Source organism: Schistocerca serialis, chromosome 8 (genome assembly GCF_023864345.2).
Source record: "Schistocerca serialis cubense isolate TAMUIC-IGC-003099 chromosome 8, iqSchSeri2.2, whole genome shotgun sequence".
In the NCBI taxonomy this organism is placed as follows: domain Eukaryota; kingdom Metazoa; phylum Arthropoda; class Insecta; order Orthoptera; family Acrididae; genus Schistocerca; species Schistocerca serialis.
Window position 1 is genome coordinate 159,538,369 of NC_064645.1, and position 18,202 is coordinate 159,556,570.

The 18,202-nt window shown below is 41.4% G+C and overlaps 1 protein-coding gene across 1 annotated transcript in view; it reads right to left on the reverse strand.

Annotated features, from left to right (window-relative positions):
* Positions 1 to 3,204: 3,204 nt before the first annotated feature.
* LOC126416899 (orexin/Hypocretin receptor type 1-like) overlaps positions 3,205 to 18,202 on the reverse strand; it is a 307,704-nt gene continuing 292,706 nt past the window's right edge. The window contains exon 3 of the mRNA XM_050084782.1: positions 3,205 to 3,258. Within this exon, the coding sequence (XP_049940739.1) occupies positions 3,205 to 3,258 (54 nt within the window). The remainder of the gene's footprint in view (positions 3,259 to 18,202) is intronic.

Below are 18,202 nucleotides of genomic sequence, written 5' to 3' on the forward strand. Positions count from 1 at the left end.
TCACTCCCAACCGATCTTCGCCTTGGTATTTTCTTACCTCTTGGAACCCGCAAAGAACTTGTCTGGTCTCTCTACCATCGCCTAGGTACAAATGCTGCAAACACCATATTATTTTCATTGCTGTGTTAATTACATCTTCCACTTCACCCTGTTTTATGATCTAATTGTTTATACCTTTGTTCTTCGTGGTAATTCACATCATACATCTCTCCATTATGATCTCCGCATTATCTAAATTTACGTCTCTTCTTGAAGTCCGCAAGTGGTGGTATATTAAACCGAAATAGTTTGTGTGTAAACGTGTGGTAACAATCTGTTATCTGGAAAATGGACAGCGAGTAGACAATGGAGAAGGAAAGTAGCCAATAGCGATTACGTAGAATGTCGCTTTCAGCGCATAACTGAAACGGTGTATGCTGTTGGTATTTTACGTTGTGACAACATCTTTACTCAAAGCAACCGCAGTCGCGAAAGCCTGTGACCATACATTACTCGTGGACTTTTTTCCAATACGGGTGGCTTATTGCGTGTTCAAAGCCCGATATATTAAATATTGCTAGCGGTGTTCTGTTTTTAATCAAAGCCTGCCGTTCTTAACCACTGTTGCGACCCCTTTGAGGTACTGCTTTATCCATCCGCTTGTTTGTCTATCAATTACGTCTTTGTACCGTGTTTTACAAAAAACATTTTGTGCACTTCATTTTCGGTGCTTTAATCCGCACAAACAATACCGTTCCTTACGTTGTGGGTATTTTGTGGTGGTGGCCGGAAACAATGGAGGGAGATAGATAGAGAGAGAGAGAGAGAGAGAGAGAGAGAGGCGTTCAACAAAAGAATGCTTACTAAAACATGTATTTCACCAAGCCATGAGTTCAAATCAGTGCGGACGTAAAATGCCAATCCGTCTTACGTATGATGATTTTAGGCTCAAAATAAAGTCACCCCTCATTCTCAAATGATGCGAAACTTCTCATATATTTCTGTACAGTCTACAATTAAGAGGGATTCGTAGTAATTGTTGAAATTTATATCACACAGATTTATATTTTTCAGGACAAAAAATATATTATTAATTGCCTGACACCTTTCGGCAGCATTATTTGCCTAATGATATGTACAGACAAGTCCGCTGCGCTTTTTTCAACCAATCTATTTCATGTCCTTTTGAAGATTGGCAATGTCTGAAACTAGTCAGGGTATTAATAAAATTGTCGTGATCCAGACAACCACACGATAATATAAGTGCAGTTATAACACCTGTATCTCATTTCGGGGTCATGCAGCACATACGTTCAGTTCTTGTTCTGCTGCACAAGAAGTGGCGGCCACATTTTATGTGAGTATATACCTATCCTAAGAATGGTTTCTCGTGGCTGGCAACCAGTAAAAGGTAAACCGCAGTTCACTGTAGTTTCCTTAGCATTGCAACCAACAGGAAACATGTAGATATTTCCGAGCTCTAATTCATATATACACTCCTGGAAATTGAAATAAGAACACCGTGAATTCATTGTCCCAGGAAGGGGAAACTTTATTGACACATTCCTGGGGTCAGATACATCACATGATCACACTGACAGAACCACAGGCACATAGACACAGGCAACAGAGCATGCACAATGTCGGCACTAGTACAGTGTATATCCACCTTTCGCAGCAATGCAGGCTGCTATTCTCCCATGGAGACGATCGTAGAGATGCTGGATGTAGTCCTGTGGAACGGCTTGCCATGCCATTTCCACCTGGCGCCTCAGTTGGACCAGCGTTCGTGCTGGACGTGCAGACCGCGTGAGACGACGCTTCATCCAGTCCCAAACATGCTCAATGGGGGACAGATCCGGAGATCTTGCTGGCCAGGGTAGTTGACTTACACCTTCTAGAGCACGTTGGGTGGCACGGGATACATGCGGACGTGCATTGTCCTGTTGGAACAGCAAGTTCCCTTGCCGGTCTAGGAATGGTAGAACGATGGGTTCGATGACGGTTTGGATGTACCGTGCACTATTCAGTGTCCCCTCGACGATCACCAGTGGTGTACGGCCAGTGTAGGAGATCGCTCTCCACACCATGATGCCGGGTGTTGGCCCTGTGTGCCTCGGTCGTATGCAGTCCTGATTGTGGCGCTCACCTGCACGGCGCCAAACACGCATACGACCATCATTGGCACCTAGGCAGAGGCGACTCTCATAGCTGAAGACGATCCGTCTCCATTCGTCCCTCCATTCACGCCTGTCGCGACACCACTGGAGGCGGGCTGCAATATGTTGGGGCGTGAGCGGAAGACGGCCTAACGGTGTGCGGGACCGTAGCCCAACTTCATGGAGACGGTTGCGAATGGTCCTCGCCGATACCCCAGGAGCAACAGTGTCCCTAATTTGCTGGGAAGTGGCGGTGCGGTCCCCTACGGCACTGCGTAGGATCCTACGGTCTTGGCGTGCATCCGTGCGTCGCTGCAGTCCGGTCCCAGGTCGACGGGCATGTGCACCTTCCGCCGACCACTGGCGACAACATCGATGTACTGTGGAGACCTCACGCCCCACGTGTTGAGCAATTCGGCGGTACGTCCACCCGGCCTCCCGCATGCCCACTATACGCCCTCGCTCAAAGTCCGTCAACTGCACATACGGTTCACGTCCACGCTGTTGCGGCATGCTACCAGTGTTAAAGACTGCGATGGAGCTCCGTATGCCACGGCAAACTGGCTGACACTGACGGCGGCGGTGCACAAATGCTGCGCAGCTAGCGCCATTCGACGGCCAACACCGCGGTTCCTGGTGTGTCCGCTGTGCCGTGCGTGTGATCGTTGCTTGTACAGCCCTCTCGCAGTGTCCGGAGCAAGTATGGTGGGTCTGACACACCGGTGTCAATGTGTTCTTTTTTCCATTTCCAGGAGTGTAGATGCATCGGATAATTTAGAAGGGTAATGTCGCGAAACTGAATCCAGGACCGTACGAAAAGCCTTCAAGTGTCCCTAGGTGACGTAGAAATGATCATTTTCAAAGGATATCATACTGCTGCCACTTGGTTACCAAGCTCCGCAGAGCAATGAGGTGTTCTGGAAGTCGTTCAAAAACGCGAAATTTTGGCTGTACACTTACTTTTAGAATATGGTATTAATGTTTCATGAGTATGATCTGTCCATGGTGGCGCTGGCATCTTATAAGTTTGCATAGAAGAACGCATATTTTAGCGTTCGTGAGGATCTTAGGTGTAGTATTTCAGAGTTTTTGCTCGCATGGCATCATGTGAAACTAAGATCTTAAATAAATTATAATCACTGTTAACAGAATATTTGTTCTACAATATTACTTTTATTGTGTTAACCGGTTTTCAGATTACAAGGCCATCTTCAGACATTTGCTGAGTATTGTCACCAAAAAAGTTACAATGTTTGCAAGAAACATTGGAAGAGAAGTAACACGTCTAGACTGAAGCAGAAACATACATTAACATCTTTGACAGTGCGGTGATAATGCAATGAAAAAGTAAAAAATTCAACAGTAAATAAATAAAAATGGAGTAGACAGGAAAAACTTTAACACAAAATAGGAACAGCATGCCAACACTACAGATTCTATTAATAAAAATAACTAATAAAATGAAATAAAATTAGTACTTGACAAGTCTACATCGGGAGCTAAAAGTCATGGAGAGGGATTCACAAACCAATTAAAAGAAGAAACAAATATTAATGTAACTACAGAATACTTAAGGAACTTAAGCAATATCAGTAAGATAAACGGAAATAAAAAATACAGGAAAACGAAGGCGTTTGAGGAAACATACAGTAAACGCAATCTTTGAGAGTGTGGTGGTACTGCATTTTAACATTAACATTATATTCAAAACTGTGGCTATGTAACAGTTGGCATTAAATACGAGGTGTGGCTAGAAAAAAACCGGACTAGTACTGGTGAAACAATAAAACGAATGCAATAAGGCTGAAAGTCGCGTGGCCTGTCACGTGACTCTCGCTCCGCCTACTGCTCGAGTTTCATCTGCCCTCTGCACTCAGTCTGCCCGTGGCGTCTGTTTTAAGTAGTTGACGTTTTGTCTGTGCGTCGGAAAATGTTGAGTGTACAGAAAGAACAGCGTGTTAACATCAAATTTTGTTTCAAACTAGGAAAACCTGCAAGTGAAACGTTTGTAATGTTACAACAAGTGTACGGCGATGATTGTTTATTGCGAACACAAGTGTTTGAGTCGTTTAAACGATTTAAAGATGGCCGCGAAGACACCAGTGATGACACTCGCACTGGCAGACCATTGTCAGCAAAAACTGATGCAAACATTGAAAAAATCGGTAAAATTGTTCGACAAGATCGCCGTTTAACAATCAGAGCAGTGTCTGAGTTAACAGGAGTTGACAAGGAAAGTGTTAGGCAGATTCTTCATGAAAGTTTCAACATGAACAAAGTGTGTTCAAAAATGGTTCCAAAGTGTCTCACAATTGAACAGAAGGAATGCCGAAGAATGATTTGTTCTGACATCCTGGAAAACATTGAAAGTGATCCCACCTTCTTACAAAATGTTATTACTTGCGATGAATCGTGGTTTTTTACTTACGATCCCGAAACTAAACGCCAATCGATGCATTGGAAAACTCCTGGTTCTCCACGACAAAAAAAAGCACGAATGTCAAAATCGAAATTCAAGGCAATGATGATTGTTTTTTTTGCCATCAAAGGGATTGTGCACGCTACATTAGCGTCCTGGCTACCCTACGTGAGCGAGTACGGAGAAAACGGAACGATTTGTGGAGAAAAAAGTCATGGATCCTTCACCAAGACAATGCCCCAGCTCACAGTGCGTTGTCAGTGAAGACGTTTTTGGCAAAACACAACATTCCCATCTTAGATCATCCACCCTACTCATCTGATTTGGCCACCTGTGACTTTTTTCTTTTCCCTAAAGTCAAGTCAGCTTTGAAAGGAACTAGATTTGAGACTGTTGAAGCAGTAAAAGAAAAAGCGACGGAAGTAATGTATGGACTTACCGAAAATGATCTGCAGCATTGCTATGAACAGTGGAAAATTCGTATGGAGCGGTGTAGAGACCGAGGAGGAGAGTACATTGAAGGAGATAACATGAAATTGTAAATAATTGTAAATAAATGTTTTTTCCAGCATCAGTCCGGTTTTTTTCTAGCCGCACCTCGTAAATGAACAAAGTAAAATACAAACAATATTTCATGAGACAACTACAACAGGTGTTAATGTTAAAATACAGTACCACCACACTCTCAAAGATTGCATTTCCGGTATTTTCCCTCAAACGCCTCCATTTTCCTGAATTCATTTATTTCAGTTTAACTGATTGATATTGCTTAAGTTCCTTATGTATTCTGTAGTTACATTAACAACTGCTTCTTCTTTTAACTGGTTTGTGTATCACTCTCCGTGTTTTATAACTCCTGATGTAGCCTTGTCAAGTACTAATTTTATTTTATTTTATTTTATTAGCTTTGTTTATTAACAGAAACTGTTATGTTGGCATGCTGTTCCTATTTTGTATTAAATTCTTTCTTGTCTACTCCATTTTTATTTATTTACTGTTCAATTTTTTTACTTTTTCATTGCATTACCACCACACTGTGAAAGATGTTACTTATTGTATGTTTCTGCTTCAGTCTAGACGTGTTACTGCTATTTCAAAGTTGTTTGCAAACATTGTAACTTCGTTGGTGATAATGTTCAGTAAATGTCTGAAGATGGCCTTGTAATCCGAAAACCGGTTAGCACAATAAAAATAATATTGTAGAACAAAAGAAAACTGGTACTTTTCATTTATTTTAATCACTGATTTATGGTTCAGCATGTTTATATTCTGTGTATATTCGAAAGACGACATATACCCAAATGTAGAATAACACGATCAGTCGTATCATATAATCGTTTTTAGAGGCATTTGATAAGTACAATTCACTCCCCGTCCCCTCACCAATCCGTCCTTTCAAAAAAAATGGTTCAAATGGCTCTGAGCACTATGGGACTCAACTGCTGAGGTCATTAGTCCCCTAGAACTTAGAACTAGTTAAACCTAACTAACCTAAGGACATCACAAACATCCATGCCCGAGGCAGGATTCGAACCTGCGACCGTAGCGGTCTTGCGGTTCCAGACTGCAGCGCCTTTAACCGCACGGCCACTTCGGCCGGCCCAATCCGTCCTTCATCATGTTCAAGTAACAGGCGTGCCAGATCAGATGTGAACACAATTTTCACGCAAAAGATGATATTCGACTTCAGATTTTTTCTATTGTCCTATTTTTACTTTTCTCTTTATCCAACAAATTATTTACCAGATACGAATTGGCAAATTTAATCTAATCTGTCATTGTAAAATGAATCACAAGGCCACCAAAACAAATGGTCCAAATGGCTCTGCGCACTATGCGACTTAACTTCTGCGGTCATCAGTCGCCTAGAACTTAAAACTAATTAAACCTAACTAACCTAAGGACATCACACACATCCATGCCCGAGGCAGGATTCGAACCTGCGACCGTAGCGGTGGCTCGGTTCCAGACTGTAGCGCCTAGAACCGCACGGCCACTCCGGCCGGCCACCAAAACAAGGGAATAACAGTGATACCTACTGCGATCCGGAGACTCTAGTGTTTTCCCTTTCATTTTATTATGGTTTGGTTGTGCATGAATGTATGCCGTTTAGAACGGGCTCATTTCCAAGCTGTTGCCTCCGGCTTCATTATGTGATTAGAAATTAATTCCAACGCATTATGTAGAAGTTTCGTCCTCCTGTAACACTACACATGAACTGTCTGTCCTTTGCAAAAAGGACATCTATGTGCTACTTCTACTCAGCAGATGTGCTAAGTTGACCTAGAGTGTGGAGGTCATATTTGATAAGTTGACGTAGTGTATGGTAATCATTTCTGAAAAGGATATTTAAAAATATTTGAGTACGTCCAATCCATCGACAGAGTGTAAACGTTACAGTTGCGCGTGAGCAATGCATGTGACGCAGTTCGCATCGAAACCAGGTATATGTCAAAGAGTGCGTGGTTCACTGTGAATAATGGCTGACGGATGTGTCCCGGTGAGTGCTAACCACACGCAGCGCTGCCTATAGTGTCTGGTTCTAGGTAACAGACTGATGGTAACGAGGGGATAGAACTGCCCATACCTCAACAGGCATTGCGTTCCAGACATATCACAATAGGAACTGTGATGTCGTCAGTCACCCGACCATACCGCCGCATGAGAGATCGATCCGCCGGATGCGATTCTCTCGATAAACGAAACAGAAGGACGGCTGTGCTAGCCAAAGAGTACACAGCCAGTGGCAGTACTTATGTTCGCCGCGAGGCGCCGCTAGGCCTCTTCATATGCAGCAGGAGAGTAGTGCAGTTGTGCGAGTCTACAGTTCGTAGCCGCGCTCAGTGGTCAGCCAGCGCCGGTGTTAGTGTCATCGTCTGCAGCTCGGTCATTGCTGCTATCAAGTCTTTGTAGCTCCGTTCCAAGTTAGTCTTAAAATTCACCGGATTCTACATTCCAGATTACGAGAGATTAATTCGTCACTGCAAGATTTGTGACTTGTAAATTACGTCATTCTACAGACGCTTAGTCTAGTCGCGTCTTCCATAATTGTCAACCAACTGATCATAGACTGCAGCAAAGTTAAGTAATAAATACTTTCTTATCTTGTACTCCTGCTAATGAACTGTGTTTTCCTGCTATAGCTACCAAGCAGTCTTGGCATAGTGGAACCCACGTTTCCACCTCCTTGGCTACCTCATATTTGCCACCACACGTTGATGGATTCGATTATGGTGGAAGTTCGAAAGCCATCGGGAACTTTTCTCCTGGTTTTGACCAATACTATCTCCTATAGGAATATGTAACACTTCTTCAAAACACACTCTATATTGCTTCCTACTACGTATATCTCTTACGGCACAACATTTGCGACAGCAGGAAAGTGAGGCGAGGGGGAGGGAGTGACAGTAGTACACGAGGTACCCTCCACCACACACCATAATGTGACTTGTGGCGTATAGATGTACAAGGGGAATCAAGGTGTCTCCCTCGCGGCTGCTTGTCAAGACGTCTCCTGGTAATAGTTTGTTATGGATGGAGAAATCTCTCTCTTTGACGTTTGACTAAATGGTTGGCCAAGCGCAAAAAATTTTAAGGAAATTTTCATCTGAAATTTTTTGTACTTTCTGTACGAATCGACAATTCACCATGTATTCCTTGTGAACAAAGGAGAGCAACACGGAATATCAAAAGTAGTTGCTTCGTCCTTTTTTCATTGGAACTACCGCCAAAAAATGTCATTCCCTTCCTCCGACGGCACTTATCCCCAACCTTCTTTCTTTCTTTCTTTCTTTCTCTCTCTCTCTCTATCTATCTCTCTCTCGCCGGTCGGAGTGGCCGTGCGGTTCTAGGCGCTAGAGTCTCGAACCGAGCGACCGCTACGGTTGCAGGTTCGAATCCTGCCTCGGACATGAATGTATGTGATGTCCTTCATCACAATGTTGCAGTGCTGCTTCCAAATGTTCAAAATGCTCAGATGTGTGTGAAATCTTATGGGACGTAACTGCTAAGGTCATCAGCCCCTAAGCTTACACACTACATAACCTAAATTATCCTAAGGACAAACACACACACCCACCTATGCCCTAGGGAGGACTTGAACCTCCGCCGGAATCAGCCGAGTGCCGCTTTCATCGCCAGTCACAGACACTTCGAGTTGGTGAGTTGTAGACTGATGTGACGGGATAGCGATATTCACACATATAGATGGTAGTAGCGTCACGCGCACTAGATATAAAAAGGCACCGCATTGGCTGAGCTGTCATTTGAACTCAGGTAATGCACGTGAAAAGGTTTCCGACGTGATTTTGGTCATACGACGGCAATTAACAGACTTCGAGCGCGGATGGTAGTTGGAGCTAGACGCATGGGACAGTCCATTTGTGAAATCGTTATTGAATTCAATATTGATCCACCGTGTAAAGAGTGTGCTGAGAATAGCAAATGCCAGGCGTTACGTCTCACCAAGGGCAACTCAATGGCCGATGGCGCTCACTGAACAACAGACAGCAATGGCGTTTTCGTAGATTTATCAGTGCTGGCAGATATGCAACGATGCGTGAAATAACCGCAGAAATCAATATGGGACGTGCGACAGACCTAAGCATTAGGACAGTGCGGCGAAATTTGGCGTTAATGGGCTGTGGCAGCAGACGAGTGCCTTTGCTAACAGCACGGCGTCGCTTGCAGCCCCTCTCCTGGTCTAGTTTTTGTATCCCGCCTGGAAGGCGGCGCGTGGGTCTGCTCCTGACAACTGACAGAGAGGCCGAATGAAAGGAAGCGAGTAGGAGCAGGTGCGGTAAGGCACGTCGGTACTGCAAGTAAAATAAAAGAGGTTTTCATTGGTGCATGGACATATATAAATGAATACGTATCTTTGGTACAGGTGAGCAAGCAGGTGTAATACAAAGTCCAGATAAGAAAGTCTCAATAGCAAGCAAAGCTAAACCGATGGTTCTCGGTCGTCTGCTTTTCATAATCTGGGCGAAAGTGGAGCGGCGCTCGTGGAGCTGCACAGTGTCGGCTAGAGGGCGCTGTGGTCAGCGAAGATCTTCAGCTCTCGTAGCGCCAACCTACGCTGTGACATCGGAAATATCGGTACCACACTAGTGACCACATCGTTTGGACCCTAAATGATTGGAAAACCGTAGCCTCGTCGGATGAGACCCGATTTCAGTTCCTAAGAGCTGATGGTAGGTTCAAGTGTGGCGCACACCCCAAGAAGCCATTGACCTATGTAGTCAGTGAAGCTCTGTGCAAGTTGGTGGTGGCTTCCACAATGGTGTGGGCTGTGTCTACAAGGAATGGAGTGGGTGCTCTGGTCCTGTTGAGCCGATGATTGACTGGAAATGTTCCGGCGTAGCGTCAAACGCCGGCACGACAGCCAGCAACGTTACAGCCGAGAGGTCTGTGAGACGTCGTCAGCCAACAGTACGCTAACAGACCCCTCTCTAGGAAGACACCGAAACAGCAGCGGCATCTAGGCGAAGAGAATATAAGCGCCGCACCTCCTCGCCACAGTTCGAGTTGAAGTATAGCCGGTCTACGAGGTCTACAGCAGTGGCTTATGAACTGTAATGGACTTGTAATAGAATTTTATTTACTGAAGGGCATTCGTTATTTGTATGTCGCCCACTGCTTGCGACATCACCACTGTAAAGTCACAAAAGTTAAGTATTGTAATTTATCTTACTGTAATAAAAAGTCGTTAATACGAATTGCTTGAATTGTTGTCTGGCGCTCCGAGAAGTAGGATTCGAAGGCATGCTATGTTAGACGAGTGGTTAGAACACAACAGGAAATGATTATTTTTAGCACTTTTATTTTCGCAAGTCCGCCTTGATCACAGAGATTTCTTTACACTTTATGACCGGTTTTTGCTTATCGACATCTTCAGATCTGTTGTAAATATAAATATTGTGTAAGCGACCAGGTTCAGTTAATTAATATTAAATCTATACAAGTGATGCATAAAATATAAAATATTTATGGCCATGTATGGCAGTCATGGATAGCGTTAAAATATTCTGATATAAATCATCGTCAAGTTAAACATGTGCTTGCTAATACTCAGATCGCGTCAGTATTTATACAAAAACCTAATGCCAGCAGGGGGCACTTTAGCCTGAGTACATAGTAAACTTGTGTCGCCAATATAAAGATTAAAATGCTGTATGCATTGTCTTTAGTTAAAATTCCCCCCGCCTGACTAAACGAGCGTCTGTCATATACAGGGTGTTACAAAAAGTGAAACACGTATGTAACGTAGCAGCGATGGCGAGGCATTGTAGCATCTGTGACCAGAGTATGCGCTTGACCGCGCGAGTGTTGCGAGCGGTTCTCAGTCAGTCAGTAGTCGTTGCTCAGTCTGTTAGTAGCTGTAGGCCAGTGCAGTACAGTAGTCGTTGCGAGTCTGTAGCTCTGTCTAGTTGAGAGCAGTACTGAGTCTGTAGTCGTCATGCAGAGCGGTCGGCAACAATGGTCAAGATGAGGAATAAGGTATACTGTTAATTAATATAATCATTAGATAATGAAAAATTTTATTTATTGTAATTATTCTCCAACAAGTCTCCCAATAATAATTTTTATTTCAAAAGCATTTTCTCAAAAGTTTAATTTTTTTTGAACTCAAGATTTCGTTGCACTTCCCATTTCATTCTACTTTTTTGAACAAAAAATTCCATTAAAATCACAAAAAAGGAGAATATTATTATTTACAATGCAGTTCCTCCAAGCGGTGCGCAACAGCAAGAGCAGATATGTGACATCGATTTATTCTGAGGTAAGACTTTAATTTTGATTGTTTTTCACAGGGCCAAAGACCGACATTTCGGTTTAATTGAATTTTCTTGTCACTGAATGGGCTTTAATTTTTTGAAGGATTTATATTTGAGTCAGATTGCGAATTTCACTTTTTTGTTGCCATTGTCAGTACATTTGATTGTGGGCAAGTTACGCATAGAGTAATGTCCATCAGCATTTCTATTGAGTATTGTCCTTTCTTTTAAATTGCGGTGGGGAGGTTACACTTGGCGACACCCAGTCCAGGATCGTATTTCGTTGAGAGTCTTTTGAGCAACAGTTAGATATCTGCTCTTGTTTGCTTAGATATAATTAGGATTTAGCGCAACGCTTTTAATAATATTGTGACTTTCTCTCTACAGGTCAACGGCAATTTGTTGCTTTGTTGTATTTGTGTGTTGCTTTTGCATTGTGTTGATTTGTTTTGTGAAAAATTTTGACTATTGTTAAGATGCCGCGAAAGACTGTGAATAGTGTATCGCGAAGTATTTTGAATGAAACTACCGACTCAAACAACTTTACCGATAGGACATGTGACACGCAATGTAATGATGACAATCCTGCGTTCACTAACAATCAGTGCATTCCAACCACTAATGATGACTTTCACCTTAATGATGAACAAACGAACTCAATTGTCTCGTCTGTTAACTTGACGACAATTGATGACGCAGAACGCTCTATTGTAATGAGCGCTGCAGAGCTTAACACACCCGATTTGGAAAACCCAAGTAACGAACAGACAAATTTGTCTAATGAATATGAACAGATCACACAAAGTAGGGCGTATTTATTTAATTCCGAAACAATGACTGATAATGTACATTTGACTGGTAAACCTTTTTCTAAAATGCAGAATGACCAAATGGTCGCACAGAACGTGACAATTGCACATATACCACCACACAGCACAGAGAATAGAAATGCTAATTTTGAATCGGATCCACTTATGGCATTTTTGCGGCAAAATTTCAAACAGTTTAATGAAAGATTTGATAAAAATGACGTAAATAACAAACAACAGAATGAAAACCTCAAGCAGCTTAGTGAACAAATTAGTGCGGTTGCCGCGCAGTGCCATGACACTAAGGAACAGTTGCGCGCGGAAATTGAGGCGTGTTCACAAAAAAATAGCGAAGAAATTAAATCTGTTGCGCAAGAATTAAGAGAAATGCAAACAGTCGCAACAAATACACTCAGAGACGAAATTAGCGGAGTCGCCAAACAGTGCTCTGAAAAAGCTACACAATTACGGGACGAGTTTAAAGCAATGACGGTAGAACTTTCGCGCACTATGGACGCAAAGATAGACGCGAAATTCGAACAGCAGAACACTCAGATTAACGAGCGCTTTAGTCAGCACATACAGAACAGTGATACGCGTTTCCGCAGATTTATTCAAGATCAAAACAAAGTAAAACGACAAGTCATGGAAACAATCACTGCACAGAGACAAGAGGACAAACGTAAAATATTCGCGAAAGCGAAGACGTATGTAGACAATAATATTACTACAGTGTCCGACAAAATTAATACCATAGAACAATTGAACGCGGAATTACGGGATGAAATTTCTGATCTTAAAGCAAAAACGGATACACACACAGTAAATATTCAAACAGTGACAAATAGATTCGAACAACTAGATCTAACACAGGATTGCGATGTCATCAAAGCTGATGTTAAAAAACTGAGCGAAACTACGCGCAAGTTGCAAAAACAGATTAATGCGTCTGATTCTAAGACCGATGATCAGGTTAAAATACTGACTGAAAAATGTGATGAATTGGCCAGTCGTATTGATGTTATCGAAAATACTAATGACAATAAATCAGACGATACTGCACCGGTTTCTTTTATCCAAACACCTGAATTTCAAAATTTACAGCAGACAATTAATGAAATCGATTCATCTAACAACACGTTACGTAGGAAGTTATCAAATTTACAACAAGAAGTAACAGAAATGAAAAACACTTCTGTTAATAATACACAACAGACGCCACTTTATGAACATGTGTCAGACTCACGCAGCGCGTATAATTTGGGTAATCTGCAGAGAGTACGGGACTTAGATTCCGAACAACCACAGTTCAATAGATACTCTTACGACCCTGAACCTGTTCCATCATGCAGAGATGATAACTTCGACTACAAACATTTTCTGTCAGTGAGAAAGTTTAAGGTTTTCAAAAACGATAGAACGCAGATACACCCACTGGATTGGATTCAACAGTTTAGTTTTGCTCTTCCACCGACTTGGCCTGTAACACATAAACTTGAATTTATTTGCAGTTTTTTGGAAGGCGAACCGGCAACTCGCATGAGACCGATCGCAAGGCAATGCTATTCAGTAGAGGAATTTCAGAATGCTTTTCTGTCAGCGTACTGGTCGAAGACGACACAGCGCGGAATTAAAGATCAACTAATTAGTTTGCCAAACTATGAAAACTCAAATTTTCCCAGTGTAACGCAATTCTTTGAGCACATGGTACAACAAAACCAGTACCTAAGTGAACCGTACAGTGAATCCGCACTTATACAACTATGCATCTCTAAATTACCACGGTCATTACGAGTGTCACTTCTAACGGGCCAGCAAAAAGAAAACATTTCAGCATTCAGAGATCTTTTACAGCTCTTGGAAGTACAGCAATCTGATTATTCTTTTGTAAACAAAAACTTTTTGAGTAACAACCAAGGTCAACAACAGTACTGCAATTATGATCAGGGACGTAATTCCAATCGGAAAGATAACAGACGTTTTAGGAACGACAACTACCAAAATTTTAATAACAGGCAAAATTCTAATTATCAATACCGTCAAAATTTTCAGCAACAGGAACAACACTTTAGTAACAATAGAGGTGTTTCACAACAACAACATCAAAACCAGCCGGTTAACATACCTAACCAACAATGGAATACACAAGGTCAACCAGGCTTTAATGTTTCGCCGCGTGGACGTATAGCCCCTGGTCCAACAAACAGTAACGTACGTCAGCAAGGAAACAACTACGTACAAAGAAGACAGTATTTCAATTCCTATCGTAATACACCGTATAGGAATGATTATTACGACAGACGAAAAAACGATGAGCACAATTACCAGCGTACATATAATAACAGTCGGTCTCACCAACAGCAAAATCATACGCAAGAACATATTCTCATGAATGAACCCGACAGTAGGTACCATCCAGAGCGTAACACGCCTGGAAGAAGTAATAGGACAGTTCAAATAGTCGAAATGCCACAGAATCCTCCTAATAATAATAACACGTCAGATAGAATCTGACTAGATAATGTACAGGACGCATCTTGCAATAATACAAGCACTACCTTAGACACGCAAAATGTTGTTCACGAAAATGTAATTACTTTTGACGACATCAGAGACACTCTTTTACAGGAAAGACCATTTATTCAGAAAACTATTTCACATCCTGTTATCGAAATTAAAATTGGTTCATCGAAATTCTCAGCAGTAATTGATTCCGGCTCACCTATATCAGTAATAAATGAGGAGACTTTTAATGAGTGCAACAAAGAGAATACCTATCCGACATTACCATTAGGCAAAACAAAAGTGAAGGGAGCAGTATCGAGTAAAGGAGTAGACGTTAAATTACAGACGCATTTATCATTTTGTATTGGAGGTCATACTTTTCACTCTAATTTTTGGATTGTGCCTTTATTGACAACAGACGTTATTTTAGGTACGAATTTTCTGGTACAACACGACGCAGTTATTGATTTTCAAAATTCTTATTTAATGTTAAAGGATGAAAATGTACAACTTGCTTTAGAATTTCAGCACTCTTTATCTACGGAAGAACAAACAATTAACCGCACAGAGGTCATTTCCGCAACACGTAACATAGACTGTAATCCCACATTGTTCACGGATACATACGTACATAACTATAATACTCCAGACGAAGCTGACTACGACGTTATGCAGTTAATTTCTGATAAGGTTAAAGAGAGCAGTGCAACTACAGACGATGAACGAACGCAATTACACAAAATTCTTTTAGAGCAAGCTCCAGTTTTTGACAACATTCCTGGTACTATGTCCGGCTTTATGTATGAATTTCAAGTCAAACCGCACGACACATTTAAAGCAAAGCATTATCCCATTCCATATATTCACAGAGAACAGGTTAAAAAAGAATTGGAGGATATGCTTAATCAAGGAATTATAGAACCAGCAGTTAGTCCGTACATAAACCCGCTACATATTGTTAAGAAAAAAAATGGCTCACTTCGCCTTGTACTTGATTCACGTCACATTAATGACATTATTATTAATGAAACAGATCGACCACAGACATTAGAGGAACTTTTACAGAAATTTCACGGTACAGCTATTTATTCCACATTAGATTTGAAATCGGGATTTTGGCAAATTCAACTTCATCCGAATTGTAGAAAATATACAGCTTTTCTCTGTTTCGGCGACTGTTATCAATTTTGCAAACTACCGTTCGGCTTAACTATTTCTTCTGCAGCTTTTATTCGCGGTTTGAACACAATACTTCCGACAGAACTTAAAGACAGAATCACGACGTATGTAGACGACATTCTTATCGCAGAAGCTAACTGGTATGAACACAATCTGATTCTTGAACAACTGCTGCAAACTTTTCATGCACAAGGACTCACAGTTAACCTCAGTAAATCGCACTTTGGCAAAACTTCTATAAAATTTCTTGGACACGTAATTTCAGCAGAAGGCATTGCACCTGATCCGGAAAAACTTCAAGCTCTACGTGACATTACTGTTCCTACAACAAAAAAGCAATTACGCAGTTTTTTGGGCTTAATTAACTTTTTTCGTAAATTTATTCACCATTCTGCTTTAGACACGCCTAGACTATGCCAATTAACGGGTAAAAACACTATTTGGTCTTGGGATAAGCAAGCACACTCTGAATTTGTGAACCTGAAACATGCTTTGTTGAATGCTCCACTTTTATCGCACCCAGATCTTACCAGAAATTTTTCCATTGCCACTGACAGCTCTAACACCGCTTTAGGTGTACATATTTTTCAGGAAATTGAAGAAGATGGTTCAACAGTAATTAAAAACATCGCATTTGCAAGTCGCATTTTGTCACCCGCTGAACGAAATTATTCCGTTACAGAATTAGAAACATTATGTGTTGTATGGGCTTTCACGAGATTTAGGCACTTTCTTTATGGCAGACATACCACCGTCTACACAGACCACAGAGCGATACAATTTTTACTTTCGGCTAAATTCACACACGATAGATTAAGCAGATGGAAACTGTATTTACAGGAATTTAATTTTACAATAGTTCACATTCCCGGCACGCAAAATGTTATAGCAGACGCACTATCGCGTTCTCTCGGCAACAATCAGCAAGACGTAGTAACCAACTTCTGCAAAGCAAATTTCAGTGTCATGTACATTCAGCAAGTAGCATTTGAAAATTTTATTTCATCGTCATTACAGGACATAGCACAAGAACAAAATAAGGACAATGTGTGGAAAGAAATTAAACAGCTTTGGCAAGATAAGAATAATGTTACGATTAGGAACCACTACACTGTACGCAATGACATTCTGTTTCGCCGCTCTCATCCTGACAGCAACATTTGGTTATTATGCATTCCTGACGAACTGGTTAACAAACTAATTTGGTACACTCATTTAAGTTACGCACATTACGGAGCACGAAAATGTTTTCTTATACTGAGACAGAACTGTTATTTTACTAACATGGAAAAACGTATACGACGAGTTTTAGCGTCTTGTAAAATTTGCCAGAAAGCTAAATCAGACACCACTTCACATATTCCTCCTTTATATCCCATTATACCTGTGAAATTAAGACACATGGCCGCAGTAGATATTTTTGGTCCGATTCCGAGAACTAACAGAGGTTTTTGCTACATTTTTGTCGCTGTTGAGCTCACTTCAAAATTTGTTACTTTCACTCCATTACGCAAAGCTACTGCTAAAACTGTTTCGAAAGCATTTATAAAACATTTTCTATCTCATGTAGGGCATGTAATGAAAGTAATTTCTGATAATGGATCTCAATTTCGTAGTAGTGTATGGACACGCATGTTACGAGCTAGAAACATTTCTCCGATCTATATATCTAAGTACCACGCTTCTTCGAACCCTTGTGAAAGATTAATGAAGGAAATTGGTAAGCTGTGCCGAATATACTGCCACAAAAGACATATTGATTGGGATACACACATACTCTCATTCCAAGATGTAATTAATTCCATTCCAAATGAATCCACTATGCTATCTCCGACTGTTATACTGAAAAACGTTGAACCACCGAACAAAATTAAAGAATTAATAGACTTCCCCAAAAATCGTCGCCTACGACACCACGAAATAATTGACATTGCGCTGAACAACATCAAACGTGCCGCAGAGCGCCGGAGAAGACAGCAAAAACAGGTTTGTACACGCCGCGACTTTCACGTTGGACAGAAGATATTAGTACGTACACACTATTTATCCAGCAAATTAAAAGGTAAGTGCAGTAAATTTGAACTTCTATACGCAGGTCCGTATCGGATTCGCAGCATCCCTCACCCCAATGTTGTACACGTCGAAACTTTGAGAACCAGAAAATCGAAAGGCAATCACCATATCTCAAACATTAAACCGTTTATTGAGTGAAACCACTGTATGATTCAACACACTATGATACCATTTACTAATGCAATTAATTCACCTGACTAATTATTGATGATTATCGTATTTTTTTTTTTTTTCTTGGCAAGTGCCCGGCAAGGTAAGGTTAGCAGGTCGCTTTTCTTGTCGTTACACATCAGACCGTGCACA